Genomic DNA, 20,981 nt, shown 5'->3' with positions numbered 1-20,981 from the left:
CTGATGCGGTTTTGGGTCATGACTGTTTGTCCATAAAGCATAGATAGAGACAGTTCCAAAGCTGTGTCTTAGGAGGAAGTAATGAGGGACGTATAGAGGTTTACTGAGAAACGAGTTACATTCAAAACTTCAAAGAGCTATTGAATAGGAAGGATGTTCGATTTATTTCAAATTGCTTTAGAGAACAGAATTAATTCAAGGGCTGAGAACAATCTAGCCATATTATCTCCTCAGAGACACCTTCCTTGACAGCCTGTCAAAATATTCTTCCTTCATGTTGTTCTCTGAACCCTTTACCCCGTTTTATTCTTCATAGCTCTTCTGAGTGCATGAATGTATTTTTATCTAGTCATTTATTTGTTATCTTCCTCCCCACAAGAATTTAGGTTCCACAAGGACTAAGGCTTTTTCTATCTTGAGCTTGCTTGTATCTCCAGCATCTAAGAACAGCATTTGGTGTGTATTTATGTAATGGTTTTAACTTTTGAAATGAATGAATAAGTAACTAAATATTAACTGTCCAAAATGAAAATATACTTCCTCTGTAAGTAATAAGCTCCCCATCACTAGAGGCATTCTACCAGGAACTGAGTGATTTCAAAGGAAGGATGCTATACAGCAGGTCCCAGCAGATGCTGCAGTTGCTTCCAATTCCAAACTTGGAAGATTTCCTTGCTCTTGGTTGTATACTCTTGCAAACCCATGCTTCCTGTCTGTGGTTCTTTCTCCATGACTCTGTTGTCCCTCCTTTTACTTCCTCTTTTATTCTTTGCTTTGGCTTCATGGATATTCCTTGGCCTTTATCACATTACATCTTTCATTTAAATATAGTGTTTATGCAATCGGTCCTGTTATCACCCTTAAATAAATTCTGTGTTGAAGATATAAGGAGGAAGTTAAACAAATACATTTTGCAATTTAGAAAATGTTTGCTGGTTTCAAAGTTCTTTCACTAATTTTATTGCAGTTTTCACTGAGTAGGGAGCATGCAATTTCATTCATGCATGCGACAGATGTTTACTGAGCTCTTTTTGTGTACGAGACACTTTGCTAGATGCATAGGAGAATGCATTGAATCAAACATAGACTCCCAGCCTTAGGATCTTACCTCTCGATGGAGGCAGACAGAAAAGTTAAGGCCTTCTAGTGTCTCCTTGTCCCCTTTTGATACTTACATCAGGGGAGACTGACCATGACTTTAAGGTCTTGCGATTTTCCTGCAGTTAAGAAAGAACAAAGGAAGACTTTGTTTATAAATGTGGCCAATCTCTGTGCTACAGGAGTGAGGTTTTTTCCCTTCTTTCCTCTGTGTTTCTAATGAACTCATAAACTCACCCAGGAATCTGTGCTAAAAGGGAAAAAAAAAAAAAAAAAAAAAAGGAACTTTCTAAAACTTGTTAATTCCTGGAAATGATAGAGAAAAGAAAGGGCATATAGGTCATCCAACTCCCTAATCTCATGTGCAGAAACTAGGAGGCATTAAATAAAGCTGCTATTAAAAAAAAAAAAAAAAAAAATGGATGAGAGAGAAACTTTTAACCCACCCACATATCTGCATATTTGAACTGTGATAATTTAAATCCTTTCATGTTTGAGTTTTGACTTTGTCTTTTTTAGAGAGGTTTTATGAAGCACTATTTGCCAACTGTTGACACATTTGTAAAACTGTTGTTAGGGGATATCGCTCAATATCGCCCACAGAAGGTCTCTTGGGAGAAACATCATCTGGAATTCCTGGCCAAGAAGACCTCTTTCTATTTGAGAAATTGGCATAGGAACTCCTTTCTGATAACAAGAGCTCTATAAATATATATATATTTTTTATTTTTGACTCTGATATCAGAAACGTCTCAGGGATTTAAGGGCCAATAGAAGTTACCATTTTGTAGCTTTCGGGATGAGTTTATTTGCTTTCTCTTCATTTTTATGACATGGTTTTTTTTTTTTTTTTTTTTTCTATATGTGTTTTACAAACATGACTAACCATATGACTTTTCTCCCTGGTGCCTAAAACCTTTTCTCTTAACAGACTGAGTAAATATCTAAAGTAATCCATGCCCTAAATCAAGGTCATCAAACTATGGCCTGCTGGCCAAATCTGGTGTGTATTTGTTTCATCGGGTTTTATTAGAACACAACAACACTACTTCATTTCTATGTTGTCAATGGCTGACCATCAGGCCTTTGAAACCTGAAAGATTTACTATCCAGGGAGGCTGGATAGTAACCCATTGATCATGTGTATGGTGACTATCCCTAAGGATGAGAAAAATAAAATTGTTACATATTACTCTTAAATTAGTTTTATATGGATTGTTAAATGGGACTCATGCTTTGAAAGTCACATAATATGGGCTTATATGTGCATACACACATGCACATATGCATATAACACTGTGCATAACATTTTCCATTTTCATCATGACAGCTTTCTCAGTAAATTTAATTCATCTTTTTGGCAATCGTATCATTTTTCCTTAGTTTCCTCTTGACCATTTCCTATCTTGATCTCTTTGCTTCTAGAGGAAGATCGATGCAAACTGTACTGCAAGGCTGAGAACTTTGAATTTTTTTTTGCAATGTCCGGCAAAGTGAAAGATGGAACTCCCTGCTCCCCAAACAAAAATGATGTTTGTATTGACGGGGTTTGTGAAGTAAGAGAATGTTTCTGCTTTGGAGTATATGAGCATGCTTGTGTTTCATCATATCATAGGTGTACTGTGAAGAGTGGTGTGAGAGATGGTGTGTCTGCAGAAAAGCAGGTGGCATAGAGGGAAAGGGCAAAGTGTTTCACTGGATTTGAACACCATGTCTTTTTTTTTTTTTTTTTTTTGAGACGAAATTTCACTCTCGTTGCCCAGGCTGGAGTGCAATGGTGCGATCTCGGCTCACTGCAACCTCTGCCTCCTGGGTTCAAGTGATTCTCCTGCCTCAGCCACCCTAGTAACTGTGATTACAGGTGCGTGCCACCATGCCTGGCTGATTTTGTGTTTTTAGTAGAGACGGGATTTCACCATGTTGGCCAGACTGGTCTTGAACTCCTGACTTCAGGTGATCCACCCATCTCGGCCTCCCAAAGTGCTGGGATTATAGGCGTGAGCTGCCACGCCTGGCCGAGCACCATATGTACATTCCTCATTTACTTGTTGCATGAGCCTTGTCCAATTATTTTAGTTTATTTTTCACTCTACTTGCACATATATAAAAGGAGACGATGCTATATCCTACTTTGCATAGGAGTTGTAAAAATGAAATAAGAATGTAAATAATAAACTTAGGCCAGGTGCAGTGGCTCATGCCTGTAATCCCAGCACTTTGGGAGGCTGAGATGGGTGGATCACAGAGTCAGGAGATTGAGACCATCCTGGCTAACACGGTGAAACTCCGTCTCTACTAAAAATAGAAAAAAAATTAGGCAGACGTGGTTGCGGGCACCTGTAGTCCCAGCTACTCGGGAGGCTGAGGCAGAAGAATGGCGTGAACCTGGGAGGCAGAGCTTGCAGTGAGCCGAGATCGCTCTACTGCACTCCAGCCTGGGGGACAGAGCAAGATTCCACCTCAAAAAAAAAAATGTAAATAATAAACTTCTATTGCATGTGTACTAAGTACTTTTGATACATGATGAGAACCTCACAAATGTATTTTGAAATACTACTACTATTTGTCCCCAGTTATTTTTCCTTTCACTTTGGTTGCTCATTTTCTTTTCCATTTTAATTTTAGTTTGAGCCCCTTTGATCTTTTAAGGGTGTGTGTTTGTACACATGCATGCATGTCTATTGTCCAGCATTTTTATGTTGGAGTCACACAGCTGGCCTGAATAATCTCAGCTGGAACTAGTAGCAATGGTGACTTCTTATTCCAGTTTCATCACTGAAGAGCCTAAGCCTTAGATAAGTTATATAACTTGCCCAGTCATCTAATAATGTCAGGGTAGGTATTTCAACCCCAAGTGAGTCTAACTTGAAGCTATGATTCTTAACCATAAGCTGTACTGCTTCCCTAATGTTCTGTAAATGCAGAGAACCATGTATCTCTTAATTATTCCCAGTTTCTGGCTTCTCTGATCTTTGATTTTCTCATGTTTTTTGTTTTTGTCACAGCTAGTGGGATGTGACCATGAACTAGGCTCTAAAGCAGTTTCAGATGCATGTGGCGTTTGCAAAGGTGATAATTCAACTTGCAAGTTTTATAAAGGCCTGTACCTCAACCAGCATAAAGCAAATGGTGAGAGATGCTGCTGTTTGTTATTGCTAATGAGATACAACTTTTGCTACTGAACAAATTTGAGTCACGCCAAATGTGATTGAGCCTTTTACTAGTTCACTGGACACACTAGTGATGGTGGCATTTGTCACTCGTGCAAGAGTAAGGGAGGATAGTTATGAGGAATTTTGTCAATTCGTTACCTCGCAGAAACATACTAAACAAATGCCTTTCTGCTTTGCGTTTTTAGTATGCCGACCAGGCCCCTTGTATGTCCAAGTGCATTTGTTAAGCAAAGAAACATTGTGAAACTTTAGTGAACTCTACTCACAGTGTTAAATGAATATTTGAAGCAATTATCTAAATATCTTGAGTAAAATTAAACTTTTGATCCCTATTTTCTGAATTTCATCATTGAAGATACATGGCTCCAAGTTTCTTCTAGAAAGATTTTTTTTTTTTTTTTTTTTTGAGACAGAGTCTCGCTGTGTCACCCAGGCTGAAGTACAGTGGTGTGATCTCAGCTCACTGCAGCCTCTGCCTCCCAGGTTCAAGTAATTCTCCTGCCTCACCCTCCTGAGTAGCTGGGATTGTAGGCACCTGCTACCATGTCCAGCTAATTTTTGCATTTTTAGTAGAGATGGGGTTTCACCACACTGGCCAAACTGGTCTCAAACTCCTGACCTCAGGTGATCCGCCCACTTTGATCTTAGGAAGATTTTTTAAAAATCTTCCTGAATTTTGTGGCCTTTTTGGGTCTGGGAAGGAGAAGAGTGTATTTCTTGTCCACAGAAAATATGCTTGGAAGGCTTTGGGAAGCCACATACATTTTCTCTCTAGTGTTCTTACTATTTGGAAAATGAAATCATTGATTATATTTGCTTCATAGAGTAAAAATGAATTTAGCTAGTGATTCAAAAACCTCACTCTATAAAAATGAACACTACATGTCAGGGGCCATTTCTAGTCCCCTTTCAACAGTGCAGAGGGTAGAATTCAGACGTGTTCTCTTCTTTCCATTTAGAATATTATCCGGTGGTCATCATTCCAGCTGGTGCCCGAAGCATCGAAATCCAGGAGCTGCAGGTTTCCTCCAGTTACCTCGCAGTTCGAAGCCTCAGTCAAAAGTATTACCTCACCGGGGGCTGGAGCATAGACTGGCCTGGGGAGTTCCCCTTCGCTGGGACCACGTTTGAATACCAGCGCTCCTTCAACCTCCCGGAACGTCTGTACGCACCAGGGCCCACAAATGAGACGCTGGTCTTTGAGGTAAGCCCCCTCTGTGTATTCAGTTCTCAATGCTTCTTGCTTCGTTTATAGCGATGACTGCAATTTGAGCCAGATTAAAGAACTCCAATCCTTCTAGTTCAAAGGTGTTTCCTGGCCGGGCACAGTGGCTCATGCCTGTAATCTCAGCACTTTGGGAGGCTGAGGTCAGGAGTTCGAGGGCAGCCTGGCCAACATGGTGAAAACCTGTCTGTATTAGAAATACAAAAATTAGCCGGGTGTGGTGGCACGTGCCTGTAATCCCAGCTGTTAGTCGGGGCTGAGGCAGGAGAATTGCTGGACCCTAGGAGGTGGAAGTTGCCGTGAGCCAAGATCGGGCCACTGCACTCCAGCCTGGGCAACAGAGCAAGACTCTATTTCAAAACAACAACAAGAAAAAAGGTGTTTCCTAATAGACTAAATTACAAAGTAATGGGGAGAAGACAGTGATTCCATTTGGAGGAAGAGGACAGGAACCCAAAGGCCTCTAAGAGAATGGGTAGATTTTCATATTTAGAGGCCAACCTTTCACCACTATGCTTGGGTTTCAAGAATGCCAAAGAATGTAGCAAGAATACTTTTTATATTATTCTGGTTTGTCTATGTATGCCATTTGGATGCTCCATTGTAGCTATTCATAACATAGGTCAACTGGACTAGGAGAAGGGATTAATAGTAGAGAAAATGCTTGCTTGGGTGTCAGCAGAGTTTCGTCATACTAAACTACCATGATTTTGTAGGTTGTAGCTTCCCCATAGTTAAGAAAAGGAAAAAAAGGGTAATAAAAATGATAATTAAAAGAACCAACATATCTGGAAATGATCTGCAAGGCTGTTATCATAGAAACATTTTTTTTAGTCCTCATCATGTTTCTGAGTGCTTTTTCTCTGTTTGTAAAATGGGGCTGACTGTTGGCTCTTACAGGCAAGTGATTTGCTTCAGGTTGTCTAGAAATGATACTGAGCACTTACATATCCAGGTACTCTGATGAGTCATTTTAAGCTTCAGTTTCTTACCTGTGAAATCGAGGTAGAAAATGGACTTCACTAACCAGAAAAATAAGGAATCAAGTGTGAAAAAAGATTAAAAGACTTGCCTATCTCATACAGCCAGGAAAAAAACAGAGCTGAAGTGGAGTCAAAATATTTTCCACCCAGGAGTATGAGATCTATGTAACACTCAGATTACTGTTCTCTTCTCAAATAAACATAAGATCAAGATCAATGCAACTGTTATTATTATCATTATTATTATGACTATAATAGAGTAGGTTCAGGCATTCTGTGATCAGTTTCATGCATTCATTTCTTGAATGCCCACAACAACCTTAGGAAGGTAGGTATTGTTACTTAATCCCCATTGTACAGATGAGAAAATGGAGCCTTAAAGAGATTGTGTTACATATAAGTAGTAGGACTGAGGTTTGAACATAAGTCTTTCTGACTCACTTGCCCACACCATTATCCTAATATATCACCAATACTGGCAAGGCTGAGCTATTTGTCATTATATGGTTTTTCTCAATGTGAAATGGTTGACTCTGTGGGAGGTACAAAGCCTACTAGAGGTGGGGGATAGAGAGTTTGCTATTTGGAAACATCTGTCATCCAGATTTGAATTCATAAAACACTGAGAACATATCCGTGTATTTTGACCAACACTGACCTAGATCTGTGGCAACTAGAGGGTTGATCTGAAAAGTGACTATTAGGAAGATTGTGTTCATAAAGTTGTCTGATGATTTTTACTTGAAATAATTTATTTTCCTCTATCTTACATATGTTAATTCACGTAAGACTATTGGCACTTACCGTGTTCTTGGTGCTGAGGAAAAGGGACATAGTGCTTGTTTTCTGGGCTGACAGCATGCTGTGTCCTCAATCATCTCGGGGTATTTTGGTCAGATAAGTGATTCATAAGGCAGTTTTTCAGAGGCAGCTACTTCTTTTGTCTAAACTGAGGCACTCAATTTATTATCTCTCTCAGTTCCATGCACAGTGGGACTGGATAATTCTTTGAACAAATACCATGTACCATGATATTGGTAATGACCTTCTGCAGCTCACAGTGGTTTATGGGGAAAGAAGTAGAAATGAATTTCTCTTACCCAGTGTGTGGGAGTTTGTATTCTGTGTGTTGAGTTATGGTGGGTGAAATCAGATGACAACTTGGTTTCCCTAATGGATTCTTAGATTTGCTAGAACTTCAGAAAGCAGAATAGTGAAAATGTCCATACATTAAGAAATCAACCGAGGCAGGTGGATCACTTGAGGCCAGGAGTTTGAGACCAGCCAGGATAACGTGGCAGAACCCCATCTCTACTAAAAATACAAAAATTAGCTGGTTGTAGTGGTGCACGCCTGTAATCCCAGCTAGTCAGGAGGTGGAGGCAGGAGAATTGCTTGAACCTGGGAGGCACAGGTTGCAGTGAGCCGAGATGGCACCACTGCACTCCAGCCCTGGCAACAGAGTGAGTGAGACTCCGTCTCAAACAAAAGAAATCACTGCGTTCCTCTGTGTCACATGCACTGAGCTGCTCTTGTGTTTCACATTGATAGTAAACTGGGTGTATAGTAGTAGATAAACAGAAAAGAAAATTCTCCTGCTGTAATGAAACTTAGAATGTTGGAGGGTACAGTACAGCATTACACAAATGAATATATAAACAAAGGCAGATGTATAGATTGTGGTAGGTTCTTTGAGAGAAAATAAAGTATAAGAAAAAAAAAAGAGAGAGACTGTTTGAATTAGAGAGTTGGTGAGGAATTATCTGAGAATTACCATGTGAGGTGAAACTTGAAGGATGAGAAGAACGAGCCAGGTAAAGAGTAGAGGAAATTCAGGCAGAGGAAGCAACAATTTAAAACCCCAGATGGGTATGGTGGCTTATCCCTGTAATCCCAGCACTTTGGGATGCTGAGGTGGGTGGATTACTTGAGGCCAGGATTATGAGATCAGACCGGCCAACATGGTGAAATGCTGTTTCTACTAAAAATACAAAAATTAGCCAGGCGTGGTGGTGCATGCCTGTAGTCCCAGCTACTTGAGAGGATGAGGCAGGAGAATCATTTGAGCCTGGGAGGCAGAGGTTGCAATAAGCCGAGATCGCACGACTGCGCTCCAGCCTGGGTGGTAGAGCGAGACTGTCTCCGAATAAATAAAACCTCATGTGGAGAATCAACTTAATATTTTAGAAGAACTAAAAAAATAGGCGAATCTAACTATAGCGTAGTGAGGAAAGAAAGTATTGAGGTGTGAGAGGGGTATAGTGGGGGCGGGGTTGGCCCACAGCTAATATAAGCCATGGTAAGGAGTTTGGATTTCATCCCAATAATATCAGGATTTCAAGAAAGAGAGTGGTTTACACCATCCTGGCCAACATGGTGAAACCTCGTCTCTACTAAAAAATACAAAAATTAGCCGGGCATGTGGCGCATGCCTGTAGTGCCTGCTACTCGGGAGGCTGAGGCAGGAGAACCACTTGAACCAGGAGGCAGAGTTTGCAGTGAGCCAAGATCGCGCTACTGCACTCCAGTCTGGCATCAGAGCAAGACTTCGTCTCAAAAAAAAAAAAAAAATCAACCAGGCTGCTATGTAAATAAGTGATTAAGAGGCAAGAAGCAAACTGGGGAAATAGGAAAATAGTTCTAGAATTCCAGGTAAGGAGTGACAGACGCTGAAACAGGTGGTGACTGTGAAGGTGGCAGGATGTGGATCTGTTTGCAGTGTATTATAGTAGAGAACTGGAAGCTAGAAAAGTTACTAGAGATGTATAAGAAATGAACTCTGAGAGAGAAAGATGTGGGAGAGTCTCAGGTTTTTTCCCCAAGCATTTGGAGGATGGTTTTACCACTATCATTGTCTTGAGGATGACTGGAAACAGGTTTAGGGATAAGGGAAAATTCCATTTTAGCCGCCATATATTTGCAATGTATCTTAGATATTCAAGAGTAGCTATCAAGTAGGCAATTGAGTATGTGTTTAATGCATAAAAAAAGCCTTGGAATGAATATGCAAATCAGTTCCTAAAAATACCTAAAAGAGTATAGCAGTATATCATTTGTTAACTGAGCAGGGCACTTGGATCCAACTTTTCTCTGATAAGCTGCCTCTTGGGAGAAGCCAAATAATTGCAATATCCAGAATGTGCCTTGTGAAGAAATATTGAGCCTTGGTTGACAACACCAATAAAGAGGAGCATGCACCTGGCATGGAGAGGCGTGCTGGTGCTGGAAACAGGATCTTCACAGATGTGAGGGCATTTGTATGTAGATGCAAGTCTCTCATCTAGTCTTGTATGTGTGCCCTGCACTTGCACACCCACAGACATGAGAGTGGAGATGCCCTCATTCATGGCAACAGGGATGGCATCCTAGCTGTTCTTCCTGCTGTTGCTCCAATCGTGTATGTTTCTATCCAGATTTTAAGGTATTTTAGATCTGTCTGAATCTCATACACAAGAGCTATGCAAATTCAGTTTACAGTAGGCTTTGCAACTTTATTCCCTTGATGACATTTGATACCCTCTGTGGAGGCAACCAGAGAAACCCACTAAGTGCCAGTTTCACAGTTTTAAGACCACGCAATCTATTATTCAGATTTCAGAAGCATAGCATTTTCCATAACATCAAAGGACTATTAGTAGATAATAGAGAAATACTTTTTTTTAGGCCGTGGTGGTAGAAAATGAAGGGTTAGTCTCCCTTCATTTCTATTCCCAAGAGTAGTGATTAAGTAGTACTAGCCTTAAATATTTACTAAGGAAGAAGAGTAGCAGACAATTAAAAATAAAACACACAACCTTAAATTCTAAGATGTTCTACACACGGAATGGCTGAGAGTACAGACTCTTAACTAGCTATATAACTTGGGCAAGTTTCTTAATCTCTGTGTTACTTAATGTCTGTATTTGTAAAATGGGCAAACAATACCAGCTAATTATTAGGGCCATTATAAGGATAACTGAAGATAAGTTCAGTGCCTACAAAGTACTTAGGCCATAATGTTTATTACTATTGCCATTATTTTGCCCTCTGAGTACATCACATATATTTTATATATATATGAAACCTGAGACCATATTTAGCAAACTGGTGATCACAATCAAGTTCAGCCCTAGGCCCACATTGTATGTGTATATATATATAATATATAATATATGAGATATATAGTGATATATAAAATATGTATTATACAAAATATATGAGATATATAGTGATATATTATACAAAATATATATCATATATATCATATATGAGATATATATGATATATATATCTATATATAAATATATAATATACATTTATATATTTGAATATAAAATATAAATATATGTATTTTTTGAGGCAGAGTTTGCTCTTGTTGCCCAGGCTGAAGTGCAGTGGCCCAGTCTTGGCTCACTGCAACCTCCACCTTCCAGGTTCAAGAGATGCTCCTGCCTCAGCCTCCCAAGTAGCTGGGATTACAGGCATGTACCACCATGCCTGGCTCATTTTGTATTATTATTGTATATTTTTTAGTAGAGATGAGGATTCACCATGTTGGTCAGGCTGGTCTTGAACTCCTGACCTCAAGTGATGTTTTGGAGGATGTTCTGGAGGTTGTTTTGGAGTTTTACCACTATCATTGTCTTGAGGTTTTACCTCTATCTATATATGGTTTTACCACTATCATTGTCTTGAGGATGACTGGAAACAGGTTTAGGGATCTCCTGACTTCAAGTGATCCACCTGCCTCGGCCTCCCACAGTGCTGGGATTACAGGTGTGCACCGTGCCCAGCCATGTATAATATTAAAATGGACAAAATAGATTAATGCTTTAGTATCAGGTGGCTTCTTATACACATATGAATTTTTGAAATTCTTAAGAAAACCTCTCGTCCCAGGAGATATTTGAGTTTGCAACCTTGATCATGAGTTAACTCCCATCATCTTTCTAACTGGAGATACCTAGTCCCATCACAGGCCTCAAAGATCTCATACCACCTACTCGAAAGAAGCTGTCATTAGGAGATGTTCTCCCAACCCTCTCAGCATTTTTATTTGAGAGGAAGAGATAAGCAATTCCCAATCAAAATAGACTATGGCCAGGATAGTCTGGAGCTCAACAATGAATCCAGCCCCTGATATTATATGTTAATTAAACCTAAGTCATAGGAGTTGAACTCTACTATTAAAGATTTCTGGATTTTTTTTCAGTCATCTTTTAGATATATTGTGTTCTTGAAGGTACCCGTTTTAGAGAGCAGGACTTCATTAATTTTTGCCAAGGGGCCTTCAATCCACCTCAAAGCAAATGTACACAAACCAAGTTCTGTGGCTGAAAGTGAACCTGAATAGGGAAACGGGGGCACATGTATCTCACAATCTCTGCCATGGGTACTCAGAACAAAGTGCAAATCACTCCTGATGAGAAATACGTTTTTTACCGCTTAATGACAACCATTTTCTCTGCTGTTTGTCTCTCCAGTTTTGTTCATAGACACCGAACCATTCCAGCAGGCTTCCACAATTCTGTTTGTGATTTAAGCTTTGTGTTAAACTGATATTATCTGCGGGAGAACCACAACAAAGAGTGAGACGAGAAATGATGGAAAGTGTAAAACAGAGATGGAGTTCCTTCTCACTTTCACTTTTAGACCCTGAAATCTCCCATTGTCTGTTGATCACATTAGCCAGGCCATTGACATGCTGTCACTGAACAATAGATAAGCTTCAAGCTGAGCCATTTTATTTGTGCTTTGTTTAATCCATGCACAGCTCCATATGTCATTCATCTACATGATTTAGCCCTGACAAAAACTAAACGTTTAGATTTTTCACCAGGTGTAAGATTTTTCCTGATAGTTACAAGTTATTTTTGAGATGGCCGGGCGCAGTGGCTCATGCTGGCAATCCCAGCACTTTTGGGAGGCTAACGTGGGTAGATCACTTGCGGTCAGGAGTTTGAGACCAGCTCGGCCAACATGGTGAAACCCTGTCTCTACTAAAAATACAAAATTTAGCTGGGCATGGTGGCGGGCGCCTATAATCCTAGCTACTTGGGAGGCAGAGGCAGGAAGAATTGCTTGAACCCAGGAGGCAGAGGTTGCGGTGAGCTGAGACTGTGCCATTGCACTCCAGCCTAGGAGACAAGAACGCAACTCCATCTCAAAAAAAAAAAAAAAAGAAAAAAAAAGTTATTTTTGAGGAATGGAAGATTGGCCTCCTTTGGTGATAGAGTTCTCTAAAATTGATCTGGTTCATCAGTCTATCTCTTTGTAAATAATACAGACAGCACCTTGAATGACAACAGTAACAAAGATAAGATGTAAGGACAAATGTTGAGTAGATCGAAATAAAATCATAAAAACAAAGTCTACCCCAGGTTCAATTGGATATATATATCATATGTTTTTAAAAGTAATTATTTACTACTACATAAAAGAACTACAGCAATATCTCCAGTAATACAAAATTGTAGTTTCTCCACAGTGGAATAAGGTCATATTTGCTTGCTTATTGTTTTCCAAAATATTTCCTTATGCACTCATTCTACCAATAGATTCAAGAAGAACTTAATGTCCAAGGAATCTGACCTATCTGAAAACAATCTAGATGGAAACTTGTATGATTAATTGGACATGCCTTGCTTATATTTTTAAAGGAGTTATGGTTTCATTCAAAAGTTGCAAATATATTTGAAGCAAAAAAAAAAAAAAACCCTCCAGTAACCTAGTATTTTGTTTATGATATCTTTTCAGATAATTTGGGTTAATGCCTTTGGTATTTAAATTACACTTTATTGTACTCTAGAGACCATCATCAAATTGCTGGTCAGTTTTTAGCTCATGCTTGTATCTCTCCAAAATGGATGGAACACAGATATTCTAAAAACATAAAATTATAATAAGCAATAAATTATATTTTCCCAAAACTGGACTGTATATTGATATCCAAGTGATCCATGGCTGTATTCTTTAAAGGAAGTTAAATTAAGTTCATAGGTCTTTCCATACAAGAAGTATGAATTGAGCCAAAATGAATACTTTTGGAGCCAAATATATATTTACTCCAATATAAAAATGTTAAATCTTTTTTATAATCTTGTGAAATGCTAAAATCACTGTGGGAACCTACTAAAATGAAAAATGCTGTTCCATCCACAGAAAGAATAAATCTATGAATGAAAGCACTCTCTCTTTTGGTGACCTAAAATTATGGCATATTCACTAAGTCCTTATGATGACGTAAAATTCAGCAGAAGTGTATGCTTCCCAAAATGCATGAGGATGGCACTGTGAGATTAATGTTCCTCTTTTTTTTCCCTTTCATATGTATGACATCATATTCTCCCCATATCTTGCTAAATTTCATTTTCATCTGCTTTCATGTGTATTGATGTAGGTAATTATCAAAACAATGTTCTTCTGTTCACTTCCTCTCATTGTCTGGTTTAAAAAATTAAACATTCATTGTCCAGCCCTGTGTTAGATATTGGAGATGCATAAATGTTTAAGGTGTAAGAGGGGTCAAGTGCAAAAATTCCAGTACTTTGGGAGGCTGAGGCAGGTGGATTGCTTGAGCCCAGGAGTTTGAGACCAGCCTGGGAAACATGACAAAACCCTGTCTCCATGAGAATACAAAAATTAGCTGGGAGTGGTGGTGCATGCCACTAGTCCCAGCTATTTGGGAGGCTGAGGAGGGAAGATCCCTTGAACCTGGGAGGCTGACTGCAGTAAGCTATGATTGTGCCACTGCACTCCAGCCTGGGTAACAGAGACCCTGTCTCCAAAGAAAAAGAAAAAAAAAGATTAAGACATAAATTATATTACCAAAACTTTATAGCCTTAAGTCTTTAAATAATGTAAAAAACAAGCGTTGGTACGTGGATTCCATTCTTTCAGGAAGCAACATGGGTTAGACAAGGAGCATCTGCATAAATAGCTGGGATATAGGTTGTTCTGCTACAAACTATGTGACTTTGGAAAAATCGCTGAAATGATCAGAGTCCCAGTTTCCTCATTTCAGAAATGATTTCCCCAGGTGAACTAATGTCTCCCACTGTGTCCTATAGCACTGTCCTGAAGTACTTTTACAGCACCCCCAAACCCTGCGTTATCAAACAATGACTTAGTTATCATTGTAGCTTGCACAATTGACACAGTATCTGGAACATCGTGGGATGTTTAAGAAAATGTATTGAGTGAACAGCATCCCATGATAAAATTCATTCGTCCATTTAAAAAGTGCAACCTTCTTTCAAATTGAAGAAATCTTCCATGGAAGCAAAAAATAAAATGAAAGGAGAGCTTCTTTCACTGAAGCCAGGAGTGAAGGGACCAGAACCCAGCCTGTCCTTACCCCATTTCAGCCCTGAAGTCCTCTGAAGATCCCGAGGCTTCTGTAATACACATTTTAAAAACCACTGTATTTGATCATCTCTTGAGACTGGCCTTGACAACCATATGGTTTAAAGTCAAGTGCCGCAAACAGCGTTTAAAGTAATGAAATTTGATCTCCTAAAATGCATTTGAGGAATCAGTGTGCTTCCTAAAACACTTGCTTTCCCAAAGTGAGTAACTTAAACCTAGGAAGTCACTGACCAGTTAGTTCACAGTGGACTTACCTCAATCTAGATGAATAGCAATTTACCCTTTTCGGGGTGTTGAGTTTGCCGATCATTCCACTTATTTCCTGGTATTTTCTAGTACAAGGCAGGATAATACAATCCTGGAAATAATCGACTGCTGTCAGTTTACCCCAAGAAATAAGTGCATGGTTTGATGCCAAATAAAAGTGTCTTCTGCTTCTGGTTATATTTATATGTCAAAACTTTACAGAATGTCTTCATGGGAAGCTCAAAATTTAAGCTAAATAGAAAACAGAACTTCACTTTTATCACTAAGTCACATGCCAGTCCAATTTTAAAATGCAGTCTGTATTACAGACATCCATTCTCCTTGGATCCTTGGCTCTAAATGGTTTCAACATTTGAAACAGGTGGATGTCAATGTATACATTGCTGGCCCCACTGATTTCCTTGGTGGCAAAGGGAAATACCTAAGGGTAACCAAGGATTTGTATGACTGTCTTAGGTCTTAAATTTCTTAGGCATTATTTAAATCAATCAACTTTTTGATCTTGAAATACATACAAATATATGCATATTAGTGACTTGGAGAAAGGAGATAATTTTCTTGACCATGTATTTCTGTATTTCCCAGAAAAAAAAAAACTAGTCATGTACATGCACACGTTAGCATAAAAGTAAATATTGATTTAGCAATCATAGTTTCTGAGATCACTATGGATGTAGCTAATATAAAACTAAATCATTTCCACGTATTTCAACTTATTTTCTACAACATAAGTCTGGCATAAAGACTAAGGAATCTCTCATTGAACTAGTGGACTTGTTAGTCATCCAGAAGATTTAAATTTAGCTTTTATTTTAATAGAGTTTAGGATATTATGTATCAGTGACCGCATTATGTTTATTTTATTCCCAAACGCATTTGGGAATACTGAGAAAAACTAAATCTATTTTAATTCTTCACCCCGAATATCTAAATTAAGTGTGCGTGTGTTGTAAGAAATTAATTTTTCAAGTGATGGAATTGTGAAAACTGAAGATTAGAGTGACACTTTCACAAGGCTTTGTTGACAGACAGTTCATCTGAAGTAGACATACATATGCTGGACTTTTGGAGTATGGCTGAAAACAATGTTTTTCCATGTTGAGGTTTAGGTGTAGGTAATTTAAGATCACTGACTTTGTCCTTTGTTTAAGCAATATGGAAAAGGCCTGTTTAACATACAATTTTAGGAGACCTTAGCAGTAAGAATTAAAACATACACAAGTTTTGGTTTTATTTTTTTCACGACTAGCTAAGGTGTCCACTTAGAGATGACCCATTCTCTAGAAGTGACTAGAGATGAGGTATCTTACTAGCTCACGTTCCTCCTTTCTCTCCTCTTCCTTTCCCCCCATTTCAATCTTTCTCTGTCTCTTTGTCTGTATCTCTCTCTCTCTCACACACACACACACACAACAATGAATGAGTCACATTCTCTATCAAGCTGTCATGCAGTTGGAGTGGAGGTGAGAAAATTCATCATGAGTGTTTCATTATAAAGTAACTTCATCCCTGTCTGATAAACAAAGTGATTCAGTATGACATGATAATACAGGTTGCTATTCTATGGCTGAAATATGACCACCTGTGTTTTTACAGCATTCCTTTTTCAAAAAGTTTTGAAAAATAGAAAAGCTCTCGTTTATGTTAGGATTTTTTTTTTCTCTATGTTTAGCAGAAGAAAAAGGTGTTTAACTCTTTGAAAGCCCGTTCCTACTGTAATAAGGGAGAATCCTGAAGCTGAAAACTACAGGAGCCTTTCTCATGACAGTAAGTGAGAAATAGGTTAACCACAGGCTAGTTTCAAGGCAGGAAGAGACATCTAAAGAAAATTACTATAATAAACAGCTTCCTCCACTCTTTGGCCAAAGGAGATGATGGGGTGGTGGGGACCAGGTGGACAGGCACATTGATCAATGAGATGACAGTGTGAGCACCATTGACGAAGTATTACCTTGTCATCCAGCTCCTTTGTGACTCTGCCTGCTGAATTCTCCCCAAGGTAAAGGGGCTGAAATGAGTAAGGAAGTGCCTCAAGATACAATCAGTGTAAGGGAAGGGATATTAGCCAAGTAGCATGGACTGAGTGAAGACACAAGACACAAAAGCAGCAGAGAAGTAATGGATAATTAATTCAGAACAGATGATAGAAAAGTCAAACTCGAGAGGACGATTCAGAGGTACTTTTGCAATGGCACGTCATTTGTCTAGAGATTTGCCATTTGCTGTTTGAAGTGGGGGCCTCCGGTTAATTCATGGCAAATACTTTTGTGACGGGTTAGAGAACACTATTTATTTCTCCTCACTATACTCTGAGGAATGTTGATGAGTCGAATTAGAACTGTAGTCAAGGTTCAATGTGTCAGCCCACACCTTTGAAGCTGCCTGACAGATGCATTTCCAAATCCCCGATCAGGGTCTTTGTATTACTGTCTCTTGTCAAATCCAATCACTCACACATAATAGCAATGATGATACCTGGTCATGTTCTTCCAGCTTTGAAGCAAATAAGAAGTCAAAGAAAACTGGCTGAATTTTAACATCACAAAAGTTTCCAAAAATCACAGGAGCTTACAAAAACATGAATCCACACCACCACAAAATCATCCCTTCAATGAGACATAGGAGCGTAAGGTGCAATTTGGGCTTTATCACAAAGGGCCAACCAATAAAGTCTAGTATATTTCAGTTGTTGAAACAATGATTATAAATAAATCCAGGGGAAAATGGATGGACGAGATCATATATGCTTAAATTTGATGCCAGTACGTTCAAGAAATAAAATTCTTAGGTTCAAACCCAGTGTCACAAAGTAAACGTCACAGCACGCCAGGGAGGCCCAGTGTTGTCTTACCAATAGTTAGCACAGTTTTTAAAATTTTAAACTAGAATCCTGGGCTTGGCGTTTCAAAGCTTGGGAGGCAATGTTGTGAGAGCGAAGATGTGAGGTTTTAGGATGAAACAAGACCAGAGACTTGAGTCGAGTCCTGTCACTGTGACTTATTAGCTGTGTGACTTTGAGTATTGGTTTATTCGTCTCCACTACTGGAATTAATAGCGCCTTCTTCATAAGGTCATTATCAATTTTAAATGAGATAATGCAAGTACAATGCTTTGCCTGGCACACAATAAGCACTTAATAGGCATTGTTATTTTTAAAGCAATCAAATACATTATTGAGGATAGGAATTGAGTTTCTTAGGATGCATTAAATAGCTAGTCTTTAAAATCTATCCACAACCTTTATGGCAAAATGAGGACAACTTCTTGAAGAAGAAGAAGAAAAAAAGAGGTCTTAAATAATGAAACAAATACAAAGCTGACTGAAGGAATTTTAAAAAGTTTTAACATTAAAAATTAAAAGTGGGGGCAAAAGAAGGAAAATTATTTACCCATGATTACTCACGGTGTCCTTTGTTTTAATTTTATGTGCCCTAAACAGAAACTGCATCCCCTTCCTTCAGAGAATGGTTGGTAGATTCCAGCCCCTGTCTGTGGTTTTCCAACTTAAGAAGCTGTAAATTTTATAACTCTGCACCCTGCAGTTAGAGCTGCTGAGTGTTGCGTCTGAAGTCAGGTGTGTGTTAAAGGTAGACATTAAACAGCTCTATGCAGGACCTGGAAGCATTTAAGGAGGTTGCTTGCCAGCTGTAAATTAGAGACTCCATGCCAGCTGGCTGGAAGATTCTCTGGACCAAGTCCAGTTAAGTAGACTGAATCACTGGCGGTCTTTCCAAATTTGTGCATTTGACGGCTTGGCTATACACTCCGACATGTGGCATGGGGTTGTAAGCAATGGCATTATTGTGATGTGGTGCCATTACAGGAGGGATGCGGTGCTCCTGTGCCCTGAGGGTGTTTGTGTTCTGCAGGAATGCTGAGAAAAGCAATGGACTGCTCTTGACATGGTCACCAAAAATGTTTTAAAATAAATGTGAAAAATGGGAATGATCATTTTCAAGTTACGTATTGCCCAAAATGTGTTCCCTGGCATTCCTAGAGGAAGTTAGTATCTCAGGTGGTTCTGTGCACGCCTCTCCAAGATTGTCCTGCTTCCCCACATCAGTGGGAGAGGTTGTCTGTGGTTCAGTTGATGGTGATGGACACACTAAAGCACATGCTGAGATATAATCGAGGCAACCAAATTGGGAGCTATATTCTCAAGCCATGAAATGAGAGAGAAGTCATTGTTAGATTGCAGGGTCATTTAGAATTTGAAAAATTTTAAATTTTGTCTTAAAACTGATCCAGGTGAGAACACCTAGATTTAGTTGGGCAGGGCTACCTTCATGGGCATGGGACCTGCCCAGCTGCAGAGGACCTCGTGCTTGGAAGGACCCTGTGGTTTAATGATTCACTGTCACTGTTTTGAATTCTTAAGTTTTCAAACAATGACTCTTGAATTTTCATTTTGCACTCGGCTTTATAAATTATGTAGCAGTTTTTGAGGGTGGATTTGATTTCTTTAAGAAAATTCTGATTTTTTTTTTAAGAACAGGGTGAAAGAGAAACTTTCCCACAGAGATTCTGTGAGCCAAGTAGACAATCTCCAAAGGTTTAAGTATTTGCAGGCATCAAACAGTAAGAGATAAGAGGATTTCTAGGAGACTCTTGGTCACTGTTCTTCTCAACACAGGATAAAGGTGGGGGCAAAGAGCATCTTAGTTATTGAGAAGCAAATAATATATTACAATTGGCACATACTTATCTTTTATATATTTGGTCTTGGTACTTATTTGTTTAAGTTTTTACTTCCTTTACAAGGCCTTTATGAGCTGATGTTAAGTAAATTCTTACATCAGCTTTCTGCTGGTTTATACAAATATTGTCTTTCAGTGTACATGATTACACATTGAACTCTGCATATGAATTTATAGCTATACAGATATTAAAGGCAAGCCTTGAATCATTTGATTTTGTAAAGTTAAGAGGCCTTCATTTCTGTATTCATTGTATGCATTAATATGTTAAGGAAATAAACTATAAACAATATGCTCTATATGCTACTGGCCATAAAACTAATAGTAACACACATACACAGGCATACAACTAGCTACTGTGTATTTTATGAGTTAATTTAAAGCTGCACATTCCTAAGAACATGTACAGTAAATTGTGTGGTTTTTTTTTTTTTTTTTTGGCCAGATACTTGAGTTTCATATTACCATGATATTATGCAATGGATTTGTTCCCCTACTGCTGTTTAATATTCTGATCAGTGCTGGTATTACCTTCAGTTCAAGGATTTTACTTTGCTGAGGATCCTCATTTTCAAGTTTAGGAAAGGGGATGTGGGAAATGCAATGTAACAGTTCTGTCCTCTTCAGAGGGGGAATAGAAATCTTCAAAGAAAACAGAAGGGTTTAATTGTTTTTGTTTTTGAGACAGTGCCTCACTCTGTGGCCCAGGCTGGAGTGCAGTGGTGCGACTGTAGCTCACTGCAGCTTCCAACTCCTGAGCTCAAGTAGTCCTCTCTGCCTCAGCCTCCCAAGTAGCTGGGACTATAGGCATACACTACAACATCTAGTTTTTTAAAATTTTATTTTGGAGATGGGGTCTTGCTATGTTGCCCAGGCTGATCTTGAACTCCTGAGCTCAAAAGATCCTCCTGCCTCAGCTTCCCAAAGTGCCAGGATGATAGGAGTGAGGCACTATGCCTGGCCAGAAACTCAGGTTTTGTTGCTTTGTGGCTTCTTTGCTGTAATCGTCACCAAGATTTGTTATTAGTAAGTGATACCTACAAAGCTTCTTTAGATGATGATGTGATTTCCTCTTCCACCTCAGATTTACTAAACCATTTGAATTCCTTTTATAGGATCTACAGCACTTGATTTTTTGAGACGGAGTCTTGCTCTGTGGCTCAGGCTGGAGTGCAGTGGCACGATCTTGGCT

General features: G+C 39.0%; 1 protein-coding gene across 2 annotated transcripts in view; it reads left to right on the top strand.

The window, feature by feature from the left end:
• Positions 1-20,981, top strand: part of ADAMTS18 (ADAM metallopeptidase with thrombospondin type 1 motif 18) — a 152,355-nt gene that overhangs the window by 110,074 nt on the left and 21,300 nt on the right. For both annotated transcript variants that reach the window (XM_005592600.4, XM_005592601.4), the window contains exons 14-16: positions 2,524-2,654; positions 4,104-4,227; positions 5,231-5,475. In XM_005592600.4, coding sequence (XP_005592657.3) covers positions 2,524-2,654; positions 4,104-4,227; positions 5,231-5,475 — 500 coding nt within the window. The remainder of the gene's footprint in view (positions 1-2,523; positions 2,655-4,103; positions 4,228-5,230; positions 5,476-20,981) is intronic.

Source organism: Macaca fascicularis, chromosome 20 (genome assembly GCF_037993035.2).
Source record: "Macaca fascicularis isolate 582-1 chromosome 20, T2T-MFA8v1.1".
In the NCBI taxonomy this organism is placed as follows: Eukaryota; Metazoa; Chordata; class Mammalia; order Primates; family Cercopithecidae; genus Macaca; species Macaca fascicularis.
Note: the sequence above shows the minus strand (reverse complement) of the source record. Positions and strands in the feature narration are given on the sequence as shown.